The sequence below is a fragment of the Podarcis liolepis genome (assembly GCF_965112155.1).
Source record: "Podarcis liolepis genome assembly, chromosome: 6".
In the NCBI taxonomy this organism is placed as follows: domain Eukaryota; kingdom Metazoa; phylum Chordata; class Lepidosauria; order Squamata; family Lacertidae; genus Podarcis; species Podarcis liolepis.
The window spans coordinates 92,376,136-92,400,030 of NC_139559.1; the positions used below are offsets into that span (position 1 = coordinate 92,376,136).

The 23,895-nt window shown below is 46.8% G+C and overlaps 2 protein-coding genes across 2 annotated transcripts in view; one reads left to right on the forward strand and one right to left on the reverse strand.

Annotated features, from left to right (window-relative positions):
* TDRD5 (tudor domain containing 5) overlaps positions 1 to 5,997 on the forward strand; it is a 147,806-nt gene extending 141,809 nt beyond the window's left edge. The window contains 8 exon segments of the mRNA XM_083507100.1: positions 450 to 512; positions 515 to 607; positions 609 to 614; positions 1,238 to 1,297; positions 1,300 to 1,458; positions 1,877 to 1,966; positions 3,855 to 4,026; positions 5,005 to 5,997. Coding sequence (XP_083363226.1) covers positions 450 to 512; positions 515 to 607; positions 609 to 614; positions 1,238 to 1,297; positions 1,300 to 1,458; positions 1,877 to 1,966; positions 3,855 to 4,026; positions 5,005 to 5,249 — 888 coding nt within the window. The 3' untranslated portion in view covers positions 5,250 to 5,997.
* Positions 1 to 23,895, reverse strand: part of LOC310708593 (podocin-like) — a 671,219-nt gene that overhangs the window by 61,550 nt on the left and 585,774 nt on the right. The window lies entirely within an intron of this gene.

The window sequence follows — 23,895 nt, forward strand, 5'->3', positions numbered from 1 at the left end:
CACTGTGAGAAAAATGCATAATCCCATCTACAACAAACTTTTATTTTTTGTAATATAACCAGTTTCTCAGGAAGTGCTTTTCAGGGGCAGAAAATACACAGTAGATCTAGATTGTTGGGAGAGGCATGCTACGTAGAAAAAACAAGGACTCCGTTACCATTGATTCTAGCAGCCAAAGTTGTAAGAAGATAGAAAATGAGAGCAAGCAAGCGCCTGTAAACCCTGGTTTGCTTGTTCTAGGTTTCAGTATGGAGCTAGAAGTAGTGTTGATCCTCTTGAGTTTTAGTAATGTTTTGAAATACTGTACTGCGTATGAGTTTTTGGTTTCATATTATCTTAACATTGCATTGGGCAAAATGACTTGTAAACTACTTTGGTAAGAGTTTTTCTTTAAACTGTATACAAATTTATTAAATAAATAAATTTCTTCATTCTCCTGCCTTTAACAGAATTTCAGAGAGCCATTCTTTTCCACATTGTATCTGAAACCCGGACCAGAGCAGCAGTCCTGGTTTTGACAAAAGCAGAAACGCCCTTGCTTAAGCAGGAATCTCTTTGTGACCTTCCAGAAGTACCAGATTCAGAGTCTTGCTACAATGAAGTGCTTTTCCCAGGTGGAGATTTTGGAGTTTTTCTGTTTAAATAAGCATTGATGTTGCATCTAGTGAAGTATATCCAAGCAGTTAAAATAAATACATGAGCAAAGTTAAACAGGGAGAGTTTTCTCCAAGACCCATTAGAAACATAATATGGGTAATGGAATCGCTTTGATCTAAGATACCATACTAGTTTCTTTTGGAGACCTCAACAAATACCTTCCATTTGTTTATTTGTTTAAACAGAGATTTAATTGGGACAATCTAATCCCACTAACATGTAAACTTAAACTGCACTGCAGTTTAAAGGGGTGTGTGGTGAAGGTGTTAAACAAGCCTCTTGATGCCGGCAGCTGTTTTGTGGGGTAGTGAGGTGGCCAATATTGCCAGCGAGGAGGTGAGTACCTCTTGCAAGTCCTACAGCATCTCACGTGGCCCGGTGAGATTCTTGTGAAAAGTTTGGGGTGGGTACCTTTAAAAGGACTGGGCTGGGCCGCCTTGCTACCTCTCTCTTTTTCCTCCTAGCAGACAGTTTTGTTTTATCAGCAAGTGAATTGTTTTAAAACATAGTACGTTGAATTAAAAATATTCCTTTTAAAAGTTGACGGTACTGTAACTTGGCCCTGAAATCGTTTTTCTAGGGTACAGCAGGCTCACGCTCAGACCCTGAGATGCCGCTCCTCGAGCCAGTATATATGTGTGGACGAAAATCTGGGATGAGAACTGGACACCTTCCAAGCATTATGAAGAAGAGGAAAATGGTGATACTTTGTCCCCTGACAATGCAGTGTTTCCCTGCCATTCTTTGAGTGATGAAGGGGATACGGAGGAGACTCAACACAGCCAGGAATTGACTCAACAGGTGGTGGTTGTTCAGTGTTGATGGGAGGGAAATGGTCAGATGGAATGATGATGGATGGAATGACTATTGCTATATGCCAGTTTTAGGGGAGGATAAAGCCCTTCCTTGCCACTCCCATTGTACTTACCAGAGAAAGTTCTTTTTTTTAATCTTAGTTATCCTAACCACTTAATCTTAGTTATCCTAACCACTTAATCTTAGTTATCCTAACCACTTAATCTTATTAGTTATTAGTTAGTTATCCTTATTAGTTATTAGTTAGTTATCCTAACCACTTAATCTTAGTTATCCTAACCACTTTTTTCTGCCAGTACGTTTGCTGAACTATGTTTACATTACCCCTCTTGCTTTTACTGTCAGTGAGCATCACTTTTGGGGGGCCCTTTTGCTTACACAATGTGTAACACATTTTTGGCAGAATGTGGATATTTCCATTCCCGTTGAGAGAACAAACTGTCTGAGTCTGGAACCCCTGAACAGAAAAGTGGAGCCATCTGGAAGAATGGAGGTAAAGTCATTTCCATTGGCTTACCTTGTAAACTTCATTTCCGGCTTTAAAGTAGCACAGACGAATTCCATTATTGGGATGGCATGCATGGTTGCATAACCCAAGATACATTGTCAGACCCTACATACTTGTTGAATCTTAGCGTGGTTGTGGAGAACCCAGAGGTCTAATGGGGACCTGCAAGTCTGTTTTATCTTTCACTCTATCCAGGCTATACCCTTCACTGACTGCTTCGCATGTTGGGTGTTACTGCCTGACTAGCATGTGTCCTTGAACTCTGATCATTCCTCTTGTTTCCCTGGATGGAGGCTAGAGAGGAGTGCATGTGGAAACCAGCTCACTGCACAAATACAACATTTTCATTTGTTCACTTTCACCTCTGGCCCTGCCCCCCACTGGCATGTTGCCCACCCCCTCAAAGAGCACGCAGCTTCTTGGCATGAACATTTCCTCCACCCCTTCTGAAAGCATCATTGCTTTCAAGAAAAGAACCTGTGAGTCCTCTGCTAACATTCTAGGTGAGGCTTTCCAAGATCAGAGGTACGGCTTTTGAACCTACACAACTATTTCATTGCCCCAGAATGCTAGCTGTGTAAACCTTGTCGCTCTTGCATTTTCATCCTCTTCTTGTCTGACTCCTTTAATGGTGGTGGTTATCCAGGAGTGGGTTACTTTTCCCACTAGCTTGAAAGGCAAGGCTATGAAAATGGCTTTGTGCTTGGTCCCATTCTGTGAGAGGAGGCTCCCCCCAGTCCCATCTTGCCTGCTTCAAGGTAGCTGGGATTTTCTAGCCCTTTTGAACATTTTTTTAATTGTGCTAGCAGCCTGATTCAGCATTTGTTTACCTGTCAACTTATCTGGCCCTGATATCAAGCTTCTGTCACATTACTGCTGTTTCCCCCATGGAAAAGCAAAGTGGAACTGACTGCAAAGAGGGGCATAGCTCCTGAACTAGTGTCTAGCAAGTAGTCACAAGCATTTCAGGCAGAAATGATCCTTCTTTGAGGAATGATAATGAGGTCAACTTTCCTGTGAATAAGAAAGTAATCTTATGACCATAGGAGGAGCATTGCTCCCGGGCTACTTTCTGGCAAGGGGGCACAGCTTGCATCCCTGGCAAGGAGCACCCCCCTTTCAGCTGGTAGTGAGGCCAGTTCTCTAACATAGAGAAGAAGCCAATCTGGCTGCTAAGAGGAACATCACCTCCAGACTATTTCTGGCAAGGAGGGACAAATTGAAGTTGTGCTAAACATCAAGATGGGAGGTGTGTATTCAGGTTTGCTTAAGTTTGCGCTGTAACTTTCTTCCGTGTGCAGGCTGGCATATTTTGTACAAACTGGGGAAGAAAGAGTCCCTGAATGTTCCACTTTCCCAGTGCCATGGATTCTTTCAGCTGTGTTTGAGTGAATCCTGTTAACCATGGTTGCAGCGCCTCTGTTCTGTCTCCATTTTTGATGCCAGTAATGCCCTACAAATTCACTCCCCTTGCTTCTCTGTTCTTAACTCTGTCATGGGAACCTGTTTTGTAGCCGAAATATGGATTGAGATGATAAATAGGAGAAAAGGACTAGCTTGCTTCCACAAATGCCAGTGAATTAGCAGTAAAAAGCCCCATAAAATATAAAAAGGAAGTGCATTTGTTAACGCAGTGTGAACACATAGAGACCTGTGGTGATTAGCCCTTCCTGGTGTCTGGGTGTATGTGTTCACTGCATGTCCTCTGCTTTTTACAAAGTTTGCCAAATACACATGTGTATGTGGCAGGTACTGTTTGTGTATGAAGGAAAATAAACTCTCAGTTCTTTTCAGTGGCCTGTGACAGTGGCATGGGTCACATGGGTTTACTTTTGCCCTAAATCAGGTTTCTTCCCTGTCCATTTGACTACAGGCAAGAAACACTCTTGGAGCTACGTCTGATTCTTTGTCACAAACGCTGCAAGAGTTTTACATCTCCATTGTCCATTCCAAGCAATCAGCAGAGGAGAACAAATTAGATTTGGATCTGAACAAATTATCTGGCTACGGTTCCCAACCACTTCCATCACCATCTGCCATACACGGTACTTGTGGGCTGCTTAAAGCAAAAACTGTTTGAGTGCATAATCTGGCTATATTCGTACCCTTACTACTCTATTGACATTAAACTGCAAGTCCTAAGAATGTCTGCGCAGAGTCCCACTTGGAGTCTGAGCGGCGAAGTGGACACCCCATTCATCATTAAAGTTGCAGCAGAGAAAAAAGTGTGGAAACCTTACTGCCTAAGTGCCTTGAATGCTTGCTTGTGCACAGCATATCCTACTGAAACATGTGGGAGGATCCTGCACCTCATATCGAGGCGCAGTTGGTGCATTACTGCACCCACATGGGAGCTGCTTCCCATGGTTCAATTTCACAGTATTCCAATAAAAATGTGCATGCCTGGCATCCTCACTATCAGTTTTTAGGTACCCATCTAAGACATTTTAATTTACTCAGGCATTTGGTGGCTAAATTAGCCTCTGCTGTGCTGCTCATCTTTTAGTGGGGTGGGGTGGGGTGGGGTGGGGTAGGATTTCCCCTTCTTATTGTATCATTGGGTGAGCATTTTAGGAATTTTGTATTGTACATTGTTTTTAATTTGGTTCCTAAAGTTGATTTTATCCGTTTTTATTTTCTCTATCTGTTAAGTAACTTTGAGATGTTTTTGTGTAGGGTGACTAACAAATGAAATAAAAAGGGGGGATGGGACTACATTGTTCATTCCCCAGTAAAGTTTTTCTTCAGTCAGGGCCAGCCTGAGGCAAAGCAAGGCAACCGCTTTAGGTGATAAGATCTGCGGATCCCAATCCGGATGTTTATTTCAGATGTAGATCTTCACTCACCCCTTCTTTCGTAGGGGTGGGGAGTGCCATTTTGTGCTTTGCCTCAGGTGCCAAAATGTCTCCCAAGTGTGAATTGGCTCGTGGAATTTCCCTGTTGATTTGCCAGAACAGAGAGCCGAATCTGGATCCTGTGAACTACATAGCCCAAGGTCATTTTTCTCTCTCTTTGCTGTTCAGGAAATGTTCCTTCAGAGAGGAAGGTGGATGACGCCTCCAGGACCCAAGTAATAACCCTGTATACCGCTCGCAGCTGCCCTAACCAAGGGGGCACAGGCCACAATGCCTTGGTGTTCACTGCCAGACTTCAGGGTTCCCCGGCATCCTGCGTCGCTTGCAGCCCTAGTGTAGCCCTTGGAGCCTCAGCACGCTTAGCTACATCTGGTGGCTTTTTCTCCTTTCATCTTAAGAAGATGGCGATATGAGGAAAGCCCAAGGAGTGGCTGGATGGCTGTTCGAGACTTCAGTGGCTGGTTCCTTTCTTGTACACATTGGTAAAGAAAAAAAAGGCTTGAAGGCTATGGGAATTCTACCTATGTTTCAATTTGGACTAAATGCGGCAATGAGTGCTAACTTCTCCCCTGTTTGTATAGTTTTGTTGATTCTCCTGTTCTTAATAGAATTGTTCCAAAAGTAATCAGTGAGTTGTCCTATTGTCATGTTTGCACCAAACTATTTTAAACTGGATATTTTATTGTAGCTAGACATTTTTGAAGTATTGAGTGCATTTAAAGAAGGGAGTTATTCCAGGCTATTTCAGAAAGGATTTGTTTGTTTGTCTTCATAACTTGATGTACAGTTAAACCTCGGCTCCCGAACACCTCCATTTTGGAACGTTTTGGCTCCCAAACGCCGAAAACCCGGAAGTAAGTGCTCAGGTTTTTGAACATTTTTTTTTAATGTCTGACGCGGCTTCTGCTTGAGTGCAGGAAGCTCTTGCAACCAATTGGAAGCTGCACCTCTGTTGTCGAAAATTTCGGAAGTCGAATGGGCTTCCAGAATGAATTACATTCGACAACTGAGGTTTGACTGTATAAGTGCAGAGTCCAGCAGCGACCAGGACACAGTCAGAAGTTACAGATTTACCCACCAAGTGTCAGGCCAGGTTCCTTGTTATGAGCCTGATACAGTTGAGTAGGGGCCTATGGAAAATAAAAACAAACAAAACAAAAATGTTGTGGATGTGTTTGCTGCTCTGGACTCCTTTGGGAAGAAGGGTGGGATATAAATTCAGTAAATAAATAAATGGCAGCTGGTGTTGGGTGGGACTTTAAAGGAGGAATTGGGAGCTTAAAGTGGGCTCCAGGTTGTTCCTTTGCGGGAGAAAGGCACACTCCCAACTGCCCATCAGTTGATGTGCTTTAGGAGCATGCCTTGCTCGCGGAGTGGGGGGACTGGTTTCCATTCACAGGAAGCCACTTCCTCACCCCCACGATACTCCTTAAGCCTCCAATTTTAGGGTTTTAAGGGAGCGGTGTGGGGCGCCTCATGATCATAGTGTTTATGACTTCCAATAAAATGCAGAGAAAAAATTCCTAACATCCTTCACCTGGGGGCAGTGTTTACCATCTTTAGGGATAGCTTACATGGCCTCTGGAGCAAATTTGAAACCTGCTCACCCTCTTTCTCCCCGTGTCAGAAAAGTTACCTGAGCATTTTGAGCATGTATGACTGTGTGCTTTGTCTGTGTGCATAAACATACTACAAGTAAACAGTGGGATAACCCCATGCATGACACTCAGATTTAAGCTATTTGGATGAATACAGATAGGATGAGAGAGAACCTAAGATAATTCTGGTAGCTGAGATGGAAAACCCAAATAGTTTTCCTCAGTGTGATAAAATTATCCTTAAAAATTGTCAGTTTGCTGCCTGTTAATCTTGTCCAAGACAGGCCATGGACACTACCCAACTACCACAACCATTCTTCGGCCTGCATTTTCACTCGGAGCCAAATTACATTAACTTTGTAGGGGCATTTTCTGCCTCTATATAGAAGCTTGGAATCCCATGGGGGTAGGCTCAAGGCTTTTTTTCAGCTGGAACTCACCTGCACCTCTCAGGTAGGCACCACTGACATTCGAATAAAGCAAGGGAGGCGATCATGGGGAGTTCTGGCAGTTTTTTTCCTAGAAAGATAGCACTGGGTAGGCGAATCACATACATGTTAACATGTCAGCAGCACCCATTGCCATGGTAATGTCCCATGTGATGCACCCATCACACATGGTTACTAGATTTAGACATAGCTACTGCTGTGGTGTGGATCCAATCAACACAGGTAATATATAAATTGGCTGACAGGCTCCTTTTAGATTTCGGAATCTGAGCCTTTAAATAGGGATGTTGCCATGACCTTGCCAAATGCTGGCCACAGTTGGAGGCAGAACATTGGACAACATGGACTTCTATTCTGATCCGACAGGACTACTTGTGCTCCAGCTTCTGGCAACTAGATGGCACTCAAGTACAGGTTATCAGCCACAGGTGTGATGATCCCCTCTTTATACAGCTGTCTTAAGGTTTCAGAAGGATATGCTAAAATGTTTAACCTAAAAAACCTAATTCAGGGAAGAACTGAATTCTTTACTTTAGCATATTGATGTTCCAAGTAGTACTAATACCAGGAGCTAGACCTGTAAGGATTGCATGGAGGGTGTTCAGTGCTGTTTTGTGGTTTCCACCTGTGGTTTAAGTCAGTGTTTTTCAACCTTTTTTGGGCAAAGGCACACTTGTTTCATGAAAAAAATCACGAGGCACACCACCACTGTGTGCGGAGAGGGAGATGTCAGAGCCCTGCTGCTCTCTATGGGGAATCGGATGAGAGTGGACCGCCTGTCCGCTCTCATCCGATCCCATCCGATCTGATCCCCACCCAGGACGGATGGAAAATAGGGTGGACACAGTCCGGCACCCGCCTAGTGGGCGAAAATTTGACATTTTTTTTTAAAAAAATCTTTCGAATTTTTCAATTTTTCCCATGGCACACCAGGCAACATCTCGCGGCACACTAGTGTGCCACGGAACAGTGGTTGAAAAACACTGGTTTAAGTTGTCCTGTTCTGGAAGATGGGAAATAAATGGTTGGGTATTTTTCAGATGGCGAATAACATTACAAGCAAATCAGGAAAATTGTGTTTAGAACTGTTTCATTCTTTCATAGTTTAGATCATATGAGGCAGATGTTACAAACCTGTATTAATCATCTTCCTATGGAATATTCTGCCTGCAAGTTAGGGCTTGATCAAACATGGATGGATGCTGCACAATTAGTTTGATGTCCAGCGGCTGAATGTGTGACCTGACTTCTCTGAGAGGCATTGCGTTAAATTAAGATGGGATATTCATCTGCTCTGTGCTTAGAGGTGCCTCATACGTGTTTGATGTGTGAAACAGACCATGTAGGGAAGGACTTATAGCTTAGCCCTTGACCGTATGCGTAACATACAAAAGAGTCATTGTAGGTCTGGGAAGGACTCCTGAAACTGGAGACGTGCTGCAAGTCAGTGTAGACCAGAGATGGGGAGTCTGTGGCCCTCCAGATGTTATTGGGCTTCAACTCCCAGCCAGCAATGGCCAGTCATCAAGGATGATGGGAGTCCTGGCCAAACAACATCTGGAGGTCACACATTCCCCACCCTTGCTGTAGGCAGTACTGAGCTAGGTGGACCAGTGGCTTGACTTGGGAATGGAGGAAGCTGCCCTACACCAACTTGCCAAGATTGGACCAGAAGATCCACATTCCAACTTCCGCTCATCCATGAACCAGAGCAGGAGACTGTTTGTACATTGTGCTTTCTGAGCCTATCCTACCTCCCTTGGTTGTTAAGACAGTAGCAAAATGTGCAGCCTTGACTTGCTAGAGGAAGGGATGAAAACGTAATAGGGTTGTGGCCATCCAGTCATGCACATGTGTAAAAACAGTCTTTAGAATCCTTTATCAGTCCTAAAACTCTTCAGAAGCAGATCCCACCTGAGATAAATGAAGCTTAAAAGGTAAAGGTACCCCTGCCTGTCCGGGCCAGTCTTGACAGACTCTAGGATTGTGCGCTCATCTCACTCTATAGGCCGGGAGCCAGCGCTGTCCGCAGACACTTCCGGGTCACGTGGCCAGCGTGTCGAAGCTGCTCTGGCGAGCCAGCACAGCACGCGGACCGCCGTTTACCTTCCCGCTGGTAAGCGGTCCCTATTTATCTACTTGCACCCGGGGGTGCTTTCGAACTGCTAGGTTGGCAGGCGCTGGGACCGAACGACGGGAGCGCACCCCGCCGCGGGGATTCGAACCGCCGACCATGCGATTGGCAAGTCCTAGGCGCTGAGGTTTTACCCACAGCGCCACCCACGTCCACCCAAATGAAGCTTACTCTGAAGCTTATAAGGTGCCTTGTAAATACAGTGCAACAACTTCTTGGAAGACCCATTTTTTCATGGGGAAACGCCAGTTGGAAGACAGTTTTTCAGCGCTAGTGATAAAGTAGTAGGCTTAAGTGCCCTAAACCCTCGTTTCCTTCCTCTTCATTTCCCTGTCTCTTCTTTCTGTCTCTAAGGTTGTGCACACATTACAGTTTACTCTGGCTCCAGTGTGCTTTCACTGCTGGTGTTTGGAGCTGTTTACGCATGCTTTTAGCCATAATCCATATGTACTCTGTAGTTTCTTAAGAAATACCCTACTCAATGTATTTTGCCTGAAACCAGCTTCCACCTGAATTGAAAATTCATACTCACTTCACATTAAAGCCGTGGTGTGTACATTTTTGATAGCTATTGCACATATGCATATGACAGCTTCATGAACGTGTGTGTGTGTGTGTGTGTGTGTGTGTGTGTGTGAAGGCATCCCTACTCCATCCCTCGCTCTCTGGTGCATACAGGTTTTTGGTTTAGGAACAATAGCGCAGTCCACACTTGCTCATACATGGATATTATCTCCCTGCCACTTCAGGAGATAATGTGAAAAGATGGCCCAGTTGGGAGGTGTCCTAACATTTAATACAAACAAACTCTTTTCTCATTAGGGTTGAGAGAAGCTTGTATTTTGTTTTTCAAATGGGAAGGGGACCTAAAGGCAGCTACGGAGAGGGTTGATGGATGTGTGATCTTATTTATTTATTATTGAATTTATATACCGCCCTATACCCGGAGGTCTCAGGGCGGTTCACAGAACAATATCAACATAAAACTACAATATATATATATATATATATATATATATATATATATATATATATATATATAATTAAAGTAAAAACAACCCAATAACACCCCCTCTTCAAAAAAGAGCCACATTTTAAAAGGGCATAGGATGTAAATCAGATCAACCAAAGACCTGGTTAAAAGGCAAATTTCCCTGGGGAGAGCATTCCACAGATGGGGAGCCACTGCAGAGAAGGCCCATTCTCGTGTTGCCCCCCTCTGAACCTCTCGAGGAGGAAACACACGAAGAAGGGCCTCAGAAGATGATCTTGCAATCATTTCCCAAAATGCTTCCCTTTAAAGAGAAGAAGTGATGGATGAACATGTGCACATGTTAACACAATGGGGTCTAAAAACAACAACAAAGGGGCACCCACCTGAAGAATAAAAGGAAGGGTGTGGCTGACGCCATCATTGGGCGTGATGGGGTATACATCTTGCCATGTCGGGCTGTAGCACCATGGATGAAAACCCCAGTGACTTCTGTATAATTACCATGTTGGTTTTTGCCAAAGACAAGGTGCTGCGTGTTGGTGGCTCACTGGCCTATAATCCGAACCTATCTCTGCTCATGGGCTAAAATATTATAGTGCCTCCTAGCACAGCCATTGCCAACCTGGTGCCCTCCAGATATTTTGGACTAGAGTTCTCATTGGCCCCAGCCAGCGTTGGGTGGGGTTAATGGGAGTTTTAGTCCAAAGTATCTAGTGAAGACTTAGGTTGGTGAAGGTCAGTCTTACTTTGTATTCATTCCACAGTGTTGCTTGCACTTTGTGCTGAAGTGTGTTTAATTGTTGCCTCCCTTGTCCTGCTGATGTTTCAACCAATCGGCAACTTGCTCCCATTCCTCCTTTCCAGAATGCCTACCCGCCTTCCTAGCATGGCTGCATCCTATATTTCAAACAGGACAGCTTCACATTTTAGCCAAGCTCTCGCTCTCCAAAGGTTATCAGCAGCTTATTGGCAGATTTGAGATAACATGCACTGTAGCCTTTGGTGAATGGAATTTAATTAAAGTTGAGCAGACTGCCAAGTTCTTTAAAAACACAGACAAAACCCCTAAAGCTTTCAGAATCGGCAGAGAGTATCTTTCCAAGAAAAGCATGGGCGGTTTCTCAGCATCCATCCTACCACCTCCTTGGAACTGTTGTTGATGCCAAAACTTCTCTGAATACAGCTAATCCTCATTTTAAAACGTGCACAGGGTAGTATGGCTTACGGACACCTACCTGACACTCTTGAGCAGAGGTGGGGAACCTTTTCCAGCTTGAGGGCCACCTTCTCTTCTGGGTGACCTTTGGAGGGGGGTGCACAGGGTCAAAAGTGGTTGGAGCAAACGATCTTAGAATAATAGAATTGCAGACTTGGAAGGTGGTCATATAGTTCAGCCCCTTACAGTGCAGGTAGATTTTGCCCAACCTGGGGCTCAAACCTATAGCCCTGAGATTAAGAGTCTTAACGCTCTGCCAACTGAGCACACATGTTACTTTTGTACAGTAGGTTAGCACACATGCACCTTTCCCTATCCGGGCGATCAGGAAGCATTGTTGAAGTTCAAGGACTCATTCTAGGCAGGTACAAACACTCAAAGAAGGTTGCAAAGCATAGTCGGCGCAGGGATAGGCGGCAGTGGCAGCAGCTCAGGCGGAGAAGGCATAGGCAGTGGCACAGGAGGTAGAGGTACCAGTGGCAATGGCACAGGTGGGAAAGGCACAGGTGGTAGAGGCACAGGGGGTGGAAGCACAAACGGCAGTGGCAGAGGCACAAGAGGCAGGGGCAGCGGCAAAGGCGGTAGCAGAGGCAGCAGCAAAACAGGCGGCAGCGGCACAGGCAGTAGAGGCACAGGCGATGGAGGCATCAGCAGCAGGGGCAGCGGCACAGGCATTAGAAGCATAGGCGGTCAAGGCAGCAGCGGCTGTGGCAGCAGTATAGGCACAGGAGGTAGAGACAAGAGCGGCAGCGGCATATGCACAGGCATAAGAGGCACCAGCGGCATAGGCTTAAGCACAGGCGGTAGAGGTACCAGCAGCAGCGGCACAGGCGGTAGAGGCTCAGGTGGTAGAGGTACCAGCGGCAGCGGCACAGGTGGTAGAGGCGCAGGCGGTGGAAGCACAAACAGCAGTGGCAGAGGCTTAAGCGGCACAGGCGGCAGTGGCAGCAGCTCAGGCGGAGGAGGCACAGGCGGTAGAGGCAGAGGTGGTAGAGGAACAGGTGGTGGAAGCACAAACGGCAGAGGCTTAGGCGGTAGTGGTACAGGCCTCTGCCACTGCCATTTGTGCTTCCACTGCCTGTGGAAGTGCTCTGCAAAATGGAGTGGAATTCAATGTCGCATGAGTAGAATGAGTGCCCTTCCCCAAACCTGTTCTGGGGATTGCCCCAACCCTTCAGGGCAGATTTAGGGGGCATGGGGGGCACAGAGGGATGAGAGGGGGGGAAGCCCTGTACCTCATTCTGTGTACAGGCATCTCTCTACTTAACTTGCGCTCGACTGTGTATCTGCGCGACACTGGGAAATAATTAAATACATTAATTTAAACTGCAAAAATGGCACAAAAAGAGCAGGAAAACTGTAGCAATCCCAGGAGCCTTTGCACCGGCATTTGAGGCCTGCGGAGAGTTGGAGTTTGGGAAAGAAGGTTTGGAAAGAACAATTGTGGTGGAGTTTGGCAGGCTTTTGTGGATTTGAAGCATAGTTTGACTTTTTAGATGGTGTTCCCTGCTATATGCGATTGCATGAACAGGCGGTGACCATTTTGCGTGTGTTCGATTGGTGCACAACTGCTGACACACACGACATTTCCAACTCCGGAAGGGAGTGGAACAGGTTCACATGCACTCTGCTGATGTGTGCAGTGACATGGAATACAACCACTGCGCAAATGGCGAGTTGCCAGTATACGTGGGGTACCCGGGAACGTAACTGAAATATACTCGGAGTCGAGAGTGGATTTCATGCCCTTTATTCAGCTCATAGTGGTGAGGAGGAATGGAAGTTACCCCAGAATGTCTGCTTTATATACATTATTTACACAATGGGCCCCACGTGATTGGCTAATTTCGGGATTCTCCTGTAGGCCAATCAGGCTGCGGATTCCCTTCCACCTGGAGCTGGATTGGGTGGCTCCTGTGGACCAATCAGACTACTGCATTCTGAATCCTATTGTTCTAGGACCAATCAGACTGCTGCCTTTTGGATCCTATTCAACTCAGTACACAACAGTAACCCCCGGTAAGTGGGGAGCCGCTTGTAAGGCAAAATTGAATACAAAAATGTGTGTATTGGGAGAAATCGGCACTAAAATGCTGGTAAATTTTCACAAGTGCTTTTTCTTTTTTTTACTCACAAACTGATGTGCAGAGCCGAATTTAGGATTGGACAAATGAGAAACTTAAACTGAAATTTGGCATATTCACCCACCCTCAGTCACTGTATGCTTTGAATCCACTTGGGCCCCCAGCTTGGAACTGGCAGCACTAAAGAGAGGAGAGAGGGAATGCCCTCCATCTTTGGCCTTGGCCAACAGAAGTGGCGCTGAATCTCTTCTAGGGTAGGCCATTTGGGGTTACAGTCTCCTACTCCCGCACTGATGCTCAGAACTCACCGTGGTGCATTGTGAGAACAATCATCAGTGGGCAAAACTTGCAGCAAGTTAGTGCTGTAGCTGGTAACAGGTGCTATTTTAGCAAGCAGGATTATTGCACGGGTATTCCCCAGGGGGGAAACAAAAATGTTTAAAGTGAATTAAAAATTGAACTTCAATAGAGTGTTCCCTCTCACTCCAGCTGTTCCTGAAAGCCAGGGCCTGATAACCCCTAGTGAGGTGTGTTCTCCAGGGGAGCATCTAATGGAATCCAGTGATGTGTGGGGTCGTAGTTCACTACATTTATATTGATGTAGCCTTAGAACAGAGGTGCGCAGTGAACAGCCCATCCCGGGCCTCCTCAAGCTACTTGTGTGGGGAAAGGATTTTGAGGGTGTTAGAGAAGCCGGTTTTGCTTCCTCCCGTCTGTGGTTTTTCAAGCTGTTTTTTCCAGGGAAGTCTGGCGTTCCTTTCACACTGCTCAAAATGCCCTGAGGGAGAAGACTGGTGGACAAGTTTCTAGAGAGGACAGCTTGCCTTCCCCTATCCCCACCCCCTCTCACACACAGAGAGACATCCATGTGCAACCCAGTCATGGTGAGCGTTTTCTATGCTGTGTTTTCAGGCCAGCAGTGAAGACCAGTAGACTTGACTCCACTGAGCTGGCTCTCTGCACCCCTAGACCCCAGGTGGAATCAGTGGTCCAAGTAGAAGAGGCAATGGGGATTTGCGAAATGCCCAGCATGGAACAGGAAGACTAGTTAATAAGGACTTAATAGTAATCTATTTCTTATACCCCGCCCATCTGGCTGGGTTGCTGCAGTTAATCTGGGTGGCTTCCAACAAAAATACAAATAAAACAAAGCAAATCATCATCATCATCATCAAATACAGTGGTACCTCTGGATGCGAACAGGATCCGTTCTGGAGCCCCGTTTGCATCCTAAAGCGAACGCAACCCGCGTCTGCACATGCGCGGCTTGTGATTTGTCGCTTCTGCGAATGCGCGTGACATCATTTTGAGCGTCTGCGCTTGCACAAGCAGCTTCCAGGTCGCTGCGGAGCACAACCCAAAAATGCTCAACCCGAAGCTACTTCAACCCGAGGTGTGACTGTATTAAAAACTTCCTGAAACAGAGCTGCCTTCAGTATCTGAAGAAGTGTGCATGCACACGAAAGCTCATACCAAGAACAAACTTAGTTGGTCTCTAAGGTCAGACCAACATGGCTACCTACCTGAATCTGCCTTCAGATGTGTACGAAAAATTATATAATTGTTTAACTCTTTGACATCTGGTGGGAGGGCGTTTCACAGGGCGGGTGCCACTGCCGAGAAGGCCCTCTGCCTGGTTCCCTGTAACTTCACTTCTTGCAGTGAGGGAACAGGCCTAGCTAGACCTCAGTGTCTGAGCTGAATGATGGGGGTGGAGATGCTCCTTCAGGTATACAGGGCCAAAGCCATTTAGGGCTTTAAAGGTCAGTGCCAACACTTTGAACTGTGTTTGGAAACATACTGGAAACCAATGTACGTCTTTTAGGTCAGGTGTTATATGGTCCCAGCGGCTGCTCCGAGCTTTAGCATTCGTATTATGGATTAATTGTAGTTTCTGAGTCACCCTCACAGGTAGCCCCACGTAGAGCTCATTGCAGTAGTCCAAGTGGGAGATAACCTGAATGTGTACCACAGTGGCGAGACAGTGGCCAGGAAGGTAGGGTCTCAGCCGGCGTACCAGATGGAGCTGGTAGACAGCGATCCTGGACACAGAGGTTACCTGTGCCTCCATGAACAAGAAGAGACTTGCAGAACCAGGCCAATGACCCATCAAGCCCAGATCCAGTGGATGGCTCTGGCTGTCAGTTTTCTCCCCAGCCCTGGTATTGCCCTTTGTAGAATTCCACAGGGAGGAAGACAGGGACAAAATTAGAATTAGTTGGCTCTGCCTGTCCTGTGCCCTGGCTCCACTTCCTGTTGTCCTCCCTGTCTTTCTGCCTTATCAGTCTCCTTGGACACCTGTCACCACTGGGCAGGGGCAAGTTCTGGGTGCTTTGGGTGCTGGTGGGGCCATGTCAATTTCTATATGTCGTCATCCTAGGGCATGGGAGTTGCATGTGTGCGATGGTGATTGACTTTACATGGGGGACTGAGGTCCCTGCTGGGTGAATGTGCTCTGGTTGGCTGGTGGTATTGGGCTTGTTCTGGGTGTGTCTTTTGGGCCTCTGCGAGGTTTGCTGCGGCCTTTCTGAGATGCCACAGAACAGAGTTCAGGTGATCCGGTTTTTGTGCTGGTGGGTCTCCAGTGGCTGCGTCTTGTAGTCCATAGTTTGGATTGCTGTGTCCCTCACTAGTTAGTCCCCTTACATCCTCCTGGACTGCAGTCAACTAACAGCTCCATTTTAGGGTCCATGGAAGTCAGTAGGCTTCAATACATCTAGCTGGGTTAAGGCCACCCGCAGCCACCACCTAACAAGGGGAGCAGTGTGCTGAAGCCCACTTCAGCTCAATGGGCTTCTGCAGCGCCACAAATCCAACTCAATGGTGTAAGGTTGGAAAATGTTGATCACTTCTCCTACCTGAGCAGTTCTCTTTCCACAAGGGCAGACACTGATGCCGAAATCCAGCATTGCCTGAGCTCTGTGAGTGTGGCTTTCTCCTGACTGAAGTGCAGAGTGTTTGAGGACCGCGACATTCGCAGGGAAACCAAGATGCTTGTTTACAAAGCTATTGTACTACCAACCTTACTGTATGCTTGTGAAACACGGATCCTTTATAAACACCATCTCCAACTTCTCAAAAGATTCCATCAACGGTGTCTCTGAAAAATTTTACACAACACTTGGGAAGACAGGAGAACTAATATCAGTGTACTGAAAGAAGCGAAGATCACCAGTGTTGAAACAATGATTCTTCAACATCAACTTTGTTGGACTGGTCATGTTGTTTGGATGCCTGATGGTCGTCTCCCAAAGCAACTACTCTATTCCGAACTTAAAAATGGAAAGCGTAATGCTGGTGGTCAACAAAAGAGGTTTAAAGACACTGGCCTGTGAGTGCTCCAATTGCAGAACAGCCTCTACCAAAGGTGTCATGGGCTTTGAAGACACTCGAACTCAGGACGCAAGGGAGAAACATGCTAAGAGGAAGGCACGCTTGGCGAATACACACTGTCATCAACTCCCACCCGGAATCCTATGTCCCCACTGTGGAAGGACGTGTGGATCCAGAATTGGCCTCCACAGTCACTTACAGACTCATTGTTAAAACCGTGTTTATGGAAGACAATCTTACTCGGCTATGAGTGATTGCCGAAGAAGAAGAAGAAGAAGAAGAAGAAGAAGAAGAAGAAGAAAGAAGCCTGTCTCTGTGCTTGCCATCTTTAGTATCTTGAGGGAGGTAAAAAGATGGCAATTGGGATGGCAGCGCAAGGGGACGGTCCTGGTGTACTGGCAACAGCATGAGAATACTGTATGAGGACTTGGCAAGGTAGCAGACACGTTGAGAGATTGGGGGTGGGCGGATGTAGTGAAGCGGCTGAATCTTTGGTGCCAGGTGTCTTGGGAAAGGATAGAGGCCTTCGTACCATCTAACTCGTTTCTTCCTCTGCTGTTGCAGTCAGCAGTTATATTGCAGATATTGTAAATGGAAGTGCTTTGAGTTTTAAATGGGCTGTCAGAAAGCATTTGGCACCGGCAGAAAGAGGCTGGGAAATGACAGCTCATTCCAGTTTTAACAAAGTGCTGCTGTTGCTGCCAAATTCTGAGTGCTGAGCGCTGGAGGCCACTCAGCTCATCCTTTTGCTCCTGTAGGAAGTTGGGCTCCCCTTACTTGGCTTGTGGGGAAGATTGTGGTAGTGGTGGGGGGTGACCCCCTGATTCAAACAATTCAGTTTGGGGTCCCTAGTTTCTAAGGGTCTAAGCTCTTGTCTTGAGTTGGTCAGGTACATTTTGCTATATCAGATTTTAAGACAGAATAAAATAAAAGGCCCAGTTTGCCGCCAGCTGCCTCATGTAATCCATGGATGCAAAACTTGTGGCATTCCAGACATTGGACTACAGCTCCCATCATCCCTGACTGTTGGCCATGGCGGCTGCGGATGATGGGAGTTTGAGTCCAACAAGATCCGGCTGGCCACAGGTTCCCCATCCCTGATGTAATTCGGACCTGAAATAGTTTTTATGTATGGGATTGCCTTAGTTGCTTTAATTGCCGATGCTATCGTCAAATCACTCTGAGATGTTTTATAGGAAGTGATGTAAAAAATGGAATGGAATTATAAATAGATACCTTTTGACGTCTTAGTTGCTCACCTCAGGAAAAGCTACTATTTTTGGTTTCCTGCCTTACCACTTGAATGAGAGATTTTATGTACCCTTAAAAAAAACCCTTTCTTTATAAAGATTAACGCAAGTCCACCAGAAAGGACACATATCCCGGCATTCAATGGAAAAGTGGGATATCAATGCCTTAGACAAATGAGGATGAAATAAAAAAGTAATCTGGAATGACTCCTTATTCCTCAAACAACGTCTTCTGGCTGATAGATTAAGCTCCCCCCCCCCAAACTGGTGTTTTATTGTGGGTATATTCTGCAGCACGCTATTGACACAATGATAGTGGTGGGTTTATTCTGCTTCCGTTTGTTCTGCAATGCTTCCCCAATGCTGCCACATTATTGCTGTCTGGAGGAGTTATAGTGCAACAGAAATGGGACAAAAATAAATCAGAATATTAGCGGCATGCAAAGTTACGGGATTTCAGCAGGAAGTTGCGGGATATGCACTGATTGAGAATGAAGCACACACCAACAGTACTGGAAACCTTTGCACACACCAACAGTACTGGAAACGGGCTGTCCCAACAGCATTATGAGCAGAAATCATGAGTGCTCAATAAAAAGAATGTCTTGAGGGGCCCCAGGTAATGCTTCGGTGGTGCTTGAGACAATTCTCCCATCCCCCCACCAACATGCGCCAGGTTCCGCCCATGTGAGAGCAAATTAAGTTCCACCTCTATTTCAGGCGTACAGTGGGACCTCGACTTATGTACACCTCTGTTGTTGTTGTTGTTGTTTAGTCGTTTAGTCGTGTCTGACTCTTCGTGACCCCATGGACCAGAGCACGCCAGACCCTCCTGTCTTCCACTGCCTCCCGCAGTTTGGTCAAACTCATGCTGGTAGCTTCGCGAACACTATCCAACCATCTCGTCCTCCGTTGTCCCCTTCTCCTTGGGCCCTCCATCTTTCCCAACATCAGGGTCTTTTCCAGGGAGTCTTCTCTTCTCATGAGGTGACCAAAGTATTGGAGCCTCAGCTTCATGATCTGTCCTTCCAGTGAGCACTCAGGGCTGATTTCCTTCAGAATGGATAGGTTTGATCTTCTTGCAGTCCACAGGACTCTCAAGAGTCTCCTCCAGCACCCTAATTCAAAAGCATCAATTCTTCGGCGATCAGCCTTCTATGTACACCTCTACTTATGTACAATTCCAGTTACGACCTTCAGTAGGTGCTTCGACTTATGAACCTTCTTCTAGATATGAATGGAGGCCTTGCCAGCAGCCCGGAGCTTGCCTGGCTGGCTGTGGATCAACGCTGGGACCTCAGCCGCCAGGAAAAGGGCCCCCATCCCACCCCTGAAGCTGTGGAAGAGGTGCCGCCTGCAAGAGGCACTGCAGGGAGCACTGCAGCCCCAAACCCCACTGAGGAACTAACCTGAGGAAGTCCAGAGGAGAACTTGGCCTGGCATGAAAAAAAGTGACCCTGGCCGAAGTGAACCAACTCTTTACTGACCCTTGCCCCACCCCCAGCTTGTAGCCAGGTAAGCCCACCCACCCTCAGTGCACGTAAGAAAAATAAATAAATGTTAATTTTTTTCATCTACAATACTGTCTTATTTATTTTATAGTACAGTACATTGATTGGTCCATGGGGTCATGAAGAGTCGGACATGACTCTAAACGACTAAACAACAACAACACAGTACATTGATTATTGCCTTCATTTTATGGATCTGTGGTCTCGTTAGACAGTAAAATCTGTGTTAAATTGCTGTTTTAGGGGGTGTTTTTCATCGTCTAGAACGGATCAATTCACTTTTCTATTACAGTGGTACCTCGGGTTAAGTACTTAATTCGTTCCGGAGGTCCGTTCTTAATCTGAAACTGTTCTTAACCTGAAGCACCACTTTAGCTAATGGGGCTTCCCACTGCCGCCGCACCGCCGGAGCACGATTTCTGTTCTAATCCTGAAGCAAAGTTCTTAACCCAAGGTACTATTTCTGGGTTAGCAGAGTCTGTAGCCTGAAGCACATGTAACCTGAGGTACCACTGTACTTTCTATGGAACAGTGCGCCTCTACTTATGTACGTTTCTAGTTATGACCGGACCTCCAGGACAGATTATGGTTGTAAGTAGAGGTTCCACTGTATTGGGGGCATGCGAGTTTGATGAGGCCAAAGACCCCTGCTATGTGTGCCAGGCAGTGAACCGCAAGTACACTTCTGTTTCTGAGCTTCTCTATGCCAGGAAGGTTTCTAACATCCAGTTTATACCTGGGGACGTATCTCCTCTGTCTGTACAACCCTAGGCATGTTTATTGAGAGATATGCCCTGCTGTGCCCTTCTCATGTTTACTCAGAAGTAGCCCCAGTTTGTTCAGTGGGGCTTGGTCACTTAGTAAGTACGTTTTGGAGCATGGCCCGTATGTTGTTTCTGAAGGCAAAAACATCTTTAAAGACCTTTAAAGCCCTTCACGGCCTAGGACCCTCGTACCTACGGGACCGCCTCTCCCGGTATGCCCCACGGAGGACCTTAAGGTCCATAAATAGCAACACCCTAGAGGTCCCGGGCCCTAAGGAAGTTAGATTAGCCTCATCCAGAGCCAGGGCCTTTTCAACACTGGCTCCGGCCTGGTGGAACGCTCTGTCTCATGAGACCAGGGCCCTGCAGGATCTGATTCCTTTCCGCAGGGCCTGTAAGACAGAGATGTTCCACCTGGCCTTTGGCTTGGAGGCCATTTGATCCCCTCCCCCTCTTTCTTTTTTTCCTTTGTCCTTCTGTGATGGAACTCCTACTTGGGGACTTCCCTGGCTTTTTTCTGGCCCACATAGGACCAGTTTGGATAGTTAGCCTTGGTGAAGACTTGACGTTTTCATCCCCAATAAAGTTTTTGATTTGAGCTTCTACTGAAAGGAGGCTGCATTTCAATGTTGTATTTTAATCTTTTTTAAGATTTTAATCAATTGTTTTTATATCTGGTGTTAGCCGCCCTGAGCCCAGTCTTGGCTGGGATATAAAATGATGATGATGATGATGATGATTTAGCAGGGCAATAAATTTAAATTCTGACCTATACAGTGGTGCCTCGCAAGACGAAAAGAATCCGTTCTGTGATTCTCTTCGTCTAGCGGTTTTTTCGTCTTGCGAAGCAAGCCCATTGACGGATTAGCGGGTTAGCGCTATTAGCGGCTTTTAGCGGCTTATCTGCTGATCGGATCAGCTGATAAGCGGCTTAGCGGCTTAGAAAAAGGGGGGGGAGGAAAAAAAACCAGCAGGAACTCGCAAGACATTGTCGTCTTGCGAAGCAAGCCCATAGGAAATTCGTTTTGTGAAGCACCTCCAAAATGGAAAACTCTTTCGTCTAGCGAGTTTTCCGTCTTGCGAGGCATTCGTCTTGCGGGGCACCACTGTACCTGTGATAGACCAGCAAGTGTTGAGGTGGTGGTGGGAGGAGGCAGAGAGTGGGGGGGGGGGCGAGAATGGGGCAGAAGGCTACACTGAACCAAATATGCTAGTTAGTTACATTGAGCAAGTATTTAGAAAAAGGGTTTTGGGGTGACATTTAAAAAATGTCCTTTCACTTGCAGTGCTACTGACTTTGGCCTGCCCACTGTGTAATGGTTCATAGGTACCGTGTGTGACATGGGAAGAAGCAAGAGATTTGGAGGCCAAGTATGTATAGGGGAGCAACTACTGCAATGGCCAGGCCTCTAACTGATTTTTTAAAAGACGGAGGCAAATTCCTGGAAGATATGAACACCAGCAGCTTTTATATAGGATGCTCAAGGCATCTTCCCTAATGCATTGAGTGTCCCAAATACCTTAAAATGCTGGAGGCTAGAGGTGGGCAGCAGAGAAATGAGGATTCCACCAGTACTATGCACTGCTAAAATCTCCTGATGCATCTACATTACAGATGGAGTCTAGGGCTGCATAGGGGTATAAACTAGTAGAGCTCTTCTAGACTAGAGGGGACCATCTTTTCTAGACTAATAATAATAATATAATAATAATAATAATAATAATAATAATAATAATAATAATAATAATAATTTATTATTTGTACCCCGCCCATCTGGCTGGGTTTCCCCAGCCACTCTGGGCGGCGTCCAACAAAGATGAAAAATACACTAAAATGTCACATTTTAAAAACTTCCCTGAACAGGGCTGCCTTCAGATGTCTTCTGAATGTCAGGTAGTTGTTTATCGCTTTCACATCTGATGGGAGGGCGTTCCACAGGGCGGGCGCCACTACCGAGAAGGCCCTCTGCCTGGTTCCCTGTAACTTGGCCTCTCGCAGTGAGGGAACCGCCAGGAGGCCCTCGGAGCTGGACCTCAGTGTCCGGGCAGAATGATGGGGGTGGAGACGCTCCTTCAGGTATACTGGACCAAGGCCATTTAGGGCTTTAAAGGTCAGCACCAACACTTTGAATTGTGCTCGGAAACGTACTGGGAGCCAATGTAGGTCTTTCAAGACCGGTATTATATGGTCTTGGCGGCCGCTCCCAGTCACCAGTCTAGCTGCCGCATTCTGGATTAGTTGTAGTTTCCAGGTCACCTTCAAAGGTAGCCCCACGTAGAGCGCATTGCAGTAGTCCAAGCGGGAGATAACCAGAGCATGCACCACTCTGGCGAGACAGTCTGCAGGCAAATAGGGTCTCAGCCTACGTACCAGATGGAGCTGGTAAACAGCTGCCCAGGGAATCCTCCACACCTGCCCGCCTCCTGTCCCCCAAAAACAGTACTTCTGTCTTGTCAGGATTCAACCCCAATCTGTTAGCCGCCATCCATCCTCCAACCGCCTCCAGGCACTCACACAGGACCTTCACCGCCTTCACTGGTTCTGATTTAAAAGAGAGGTAGAGCTGGGTATCATCCACATACTGATGAACACCCAGCCCAAACCTCCTGATGATCTCTCCCAGTGGCTGCATGTAAATGTTGAAAAGCATGGGGGAGAGGACAGAACCCTGAGGCACCCCACAAGTGAGAGGCCAGCGGTCTGAACACTCATCCCCCACCACCACTTTCTGAACACGGCCCAGGAGGAAGGAGCGGAACCACTGTATGACAGTGCCCCCAGCTCCCAGCCCCTCAAGACGGTCCAGAAGGATGTTATGGTCGATGGTATCAAACGCCGCTGAGAGATGCAGCAGAACTAGGAAACAGCTCTCACCTTTGTCCCTAGCCCACCGGAGATCATCAACCAGTGCGACCAAGGCAGTTTCAGTCCCATGATGAGGCCTGAATCCCAACTGGAAGGGATCCAAATGGTCCGCTTCTTCCAGGCGTGCCTGGAGTTGTTCAGCAACCACTCGCTCAATCACCTTGCCCAAGAGTGGAAAATTTGAGACTGGGCGATAATTGGCCATCGTGGCCGCATCTAAAGATGGTTTTTTAAGAAGCGGTTTAATAACCGCCTCTTTCAGCGGGTCTAGGAAGGCTCCCTCACGGAGGGAAGCATTCACCACCCCACGAAGCCCATCGCCCAGTCCTTCCCGGCTAGCTTTTATAAGCCAGGATGGGCAAGGATCCAGGAGACAGGTGGTTGGCTTCACTCGTCCAAGCAGCCTGTCCACATCCTCGGAGGTAACAGGTTGGAACTGATCCCACGCAACTTGACTAGACAGGACTCTAGCACTCTCTCGCCCTGGCCCTGCTCCCCCGGTGGAGTCTACTTCTTCCCGAATCTGAGCGATTTTATCTGCAAAAAACTTTGCAAAATCATTGCAGGAGATCATGTGGCCCGTACTGGGCCCAGATGTCGCAAGTGGTTCCACTAAATTGTGAACCACCTGAAAAAGTCTCCTGCTGCTGTTTTCTGCAGATGCAATAGAGGCAGCGAAGAAAGTCTTCTTCGCCGTCGCTATCGCCACTTGGTAGGCTCGACGTTGAGCTCTAACCTGTGTCCGGTCAGATTCGGAATGAGTTATCCGCCACCAGCGCTCTAGCCGTCTCAACGATTGTTTTATTGCCCTCAGATCCGTGGAAAACCACGGGGCTGTCCGGGCTCCATGCAATCGGAGA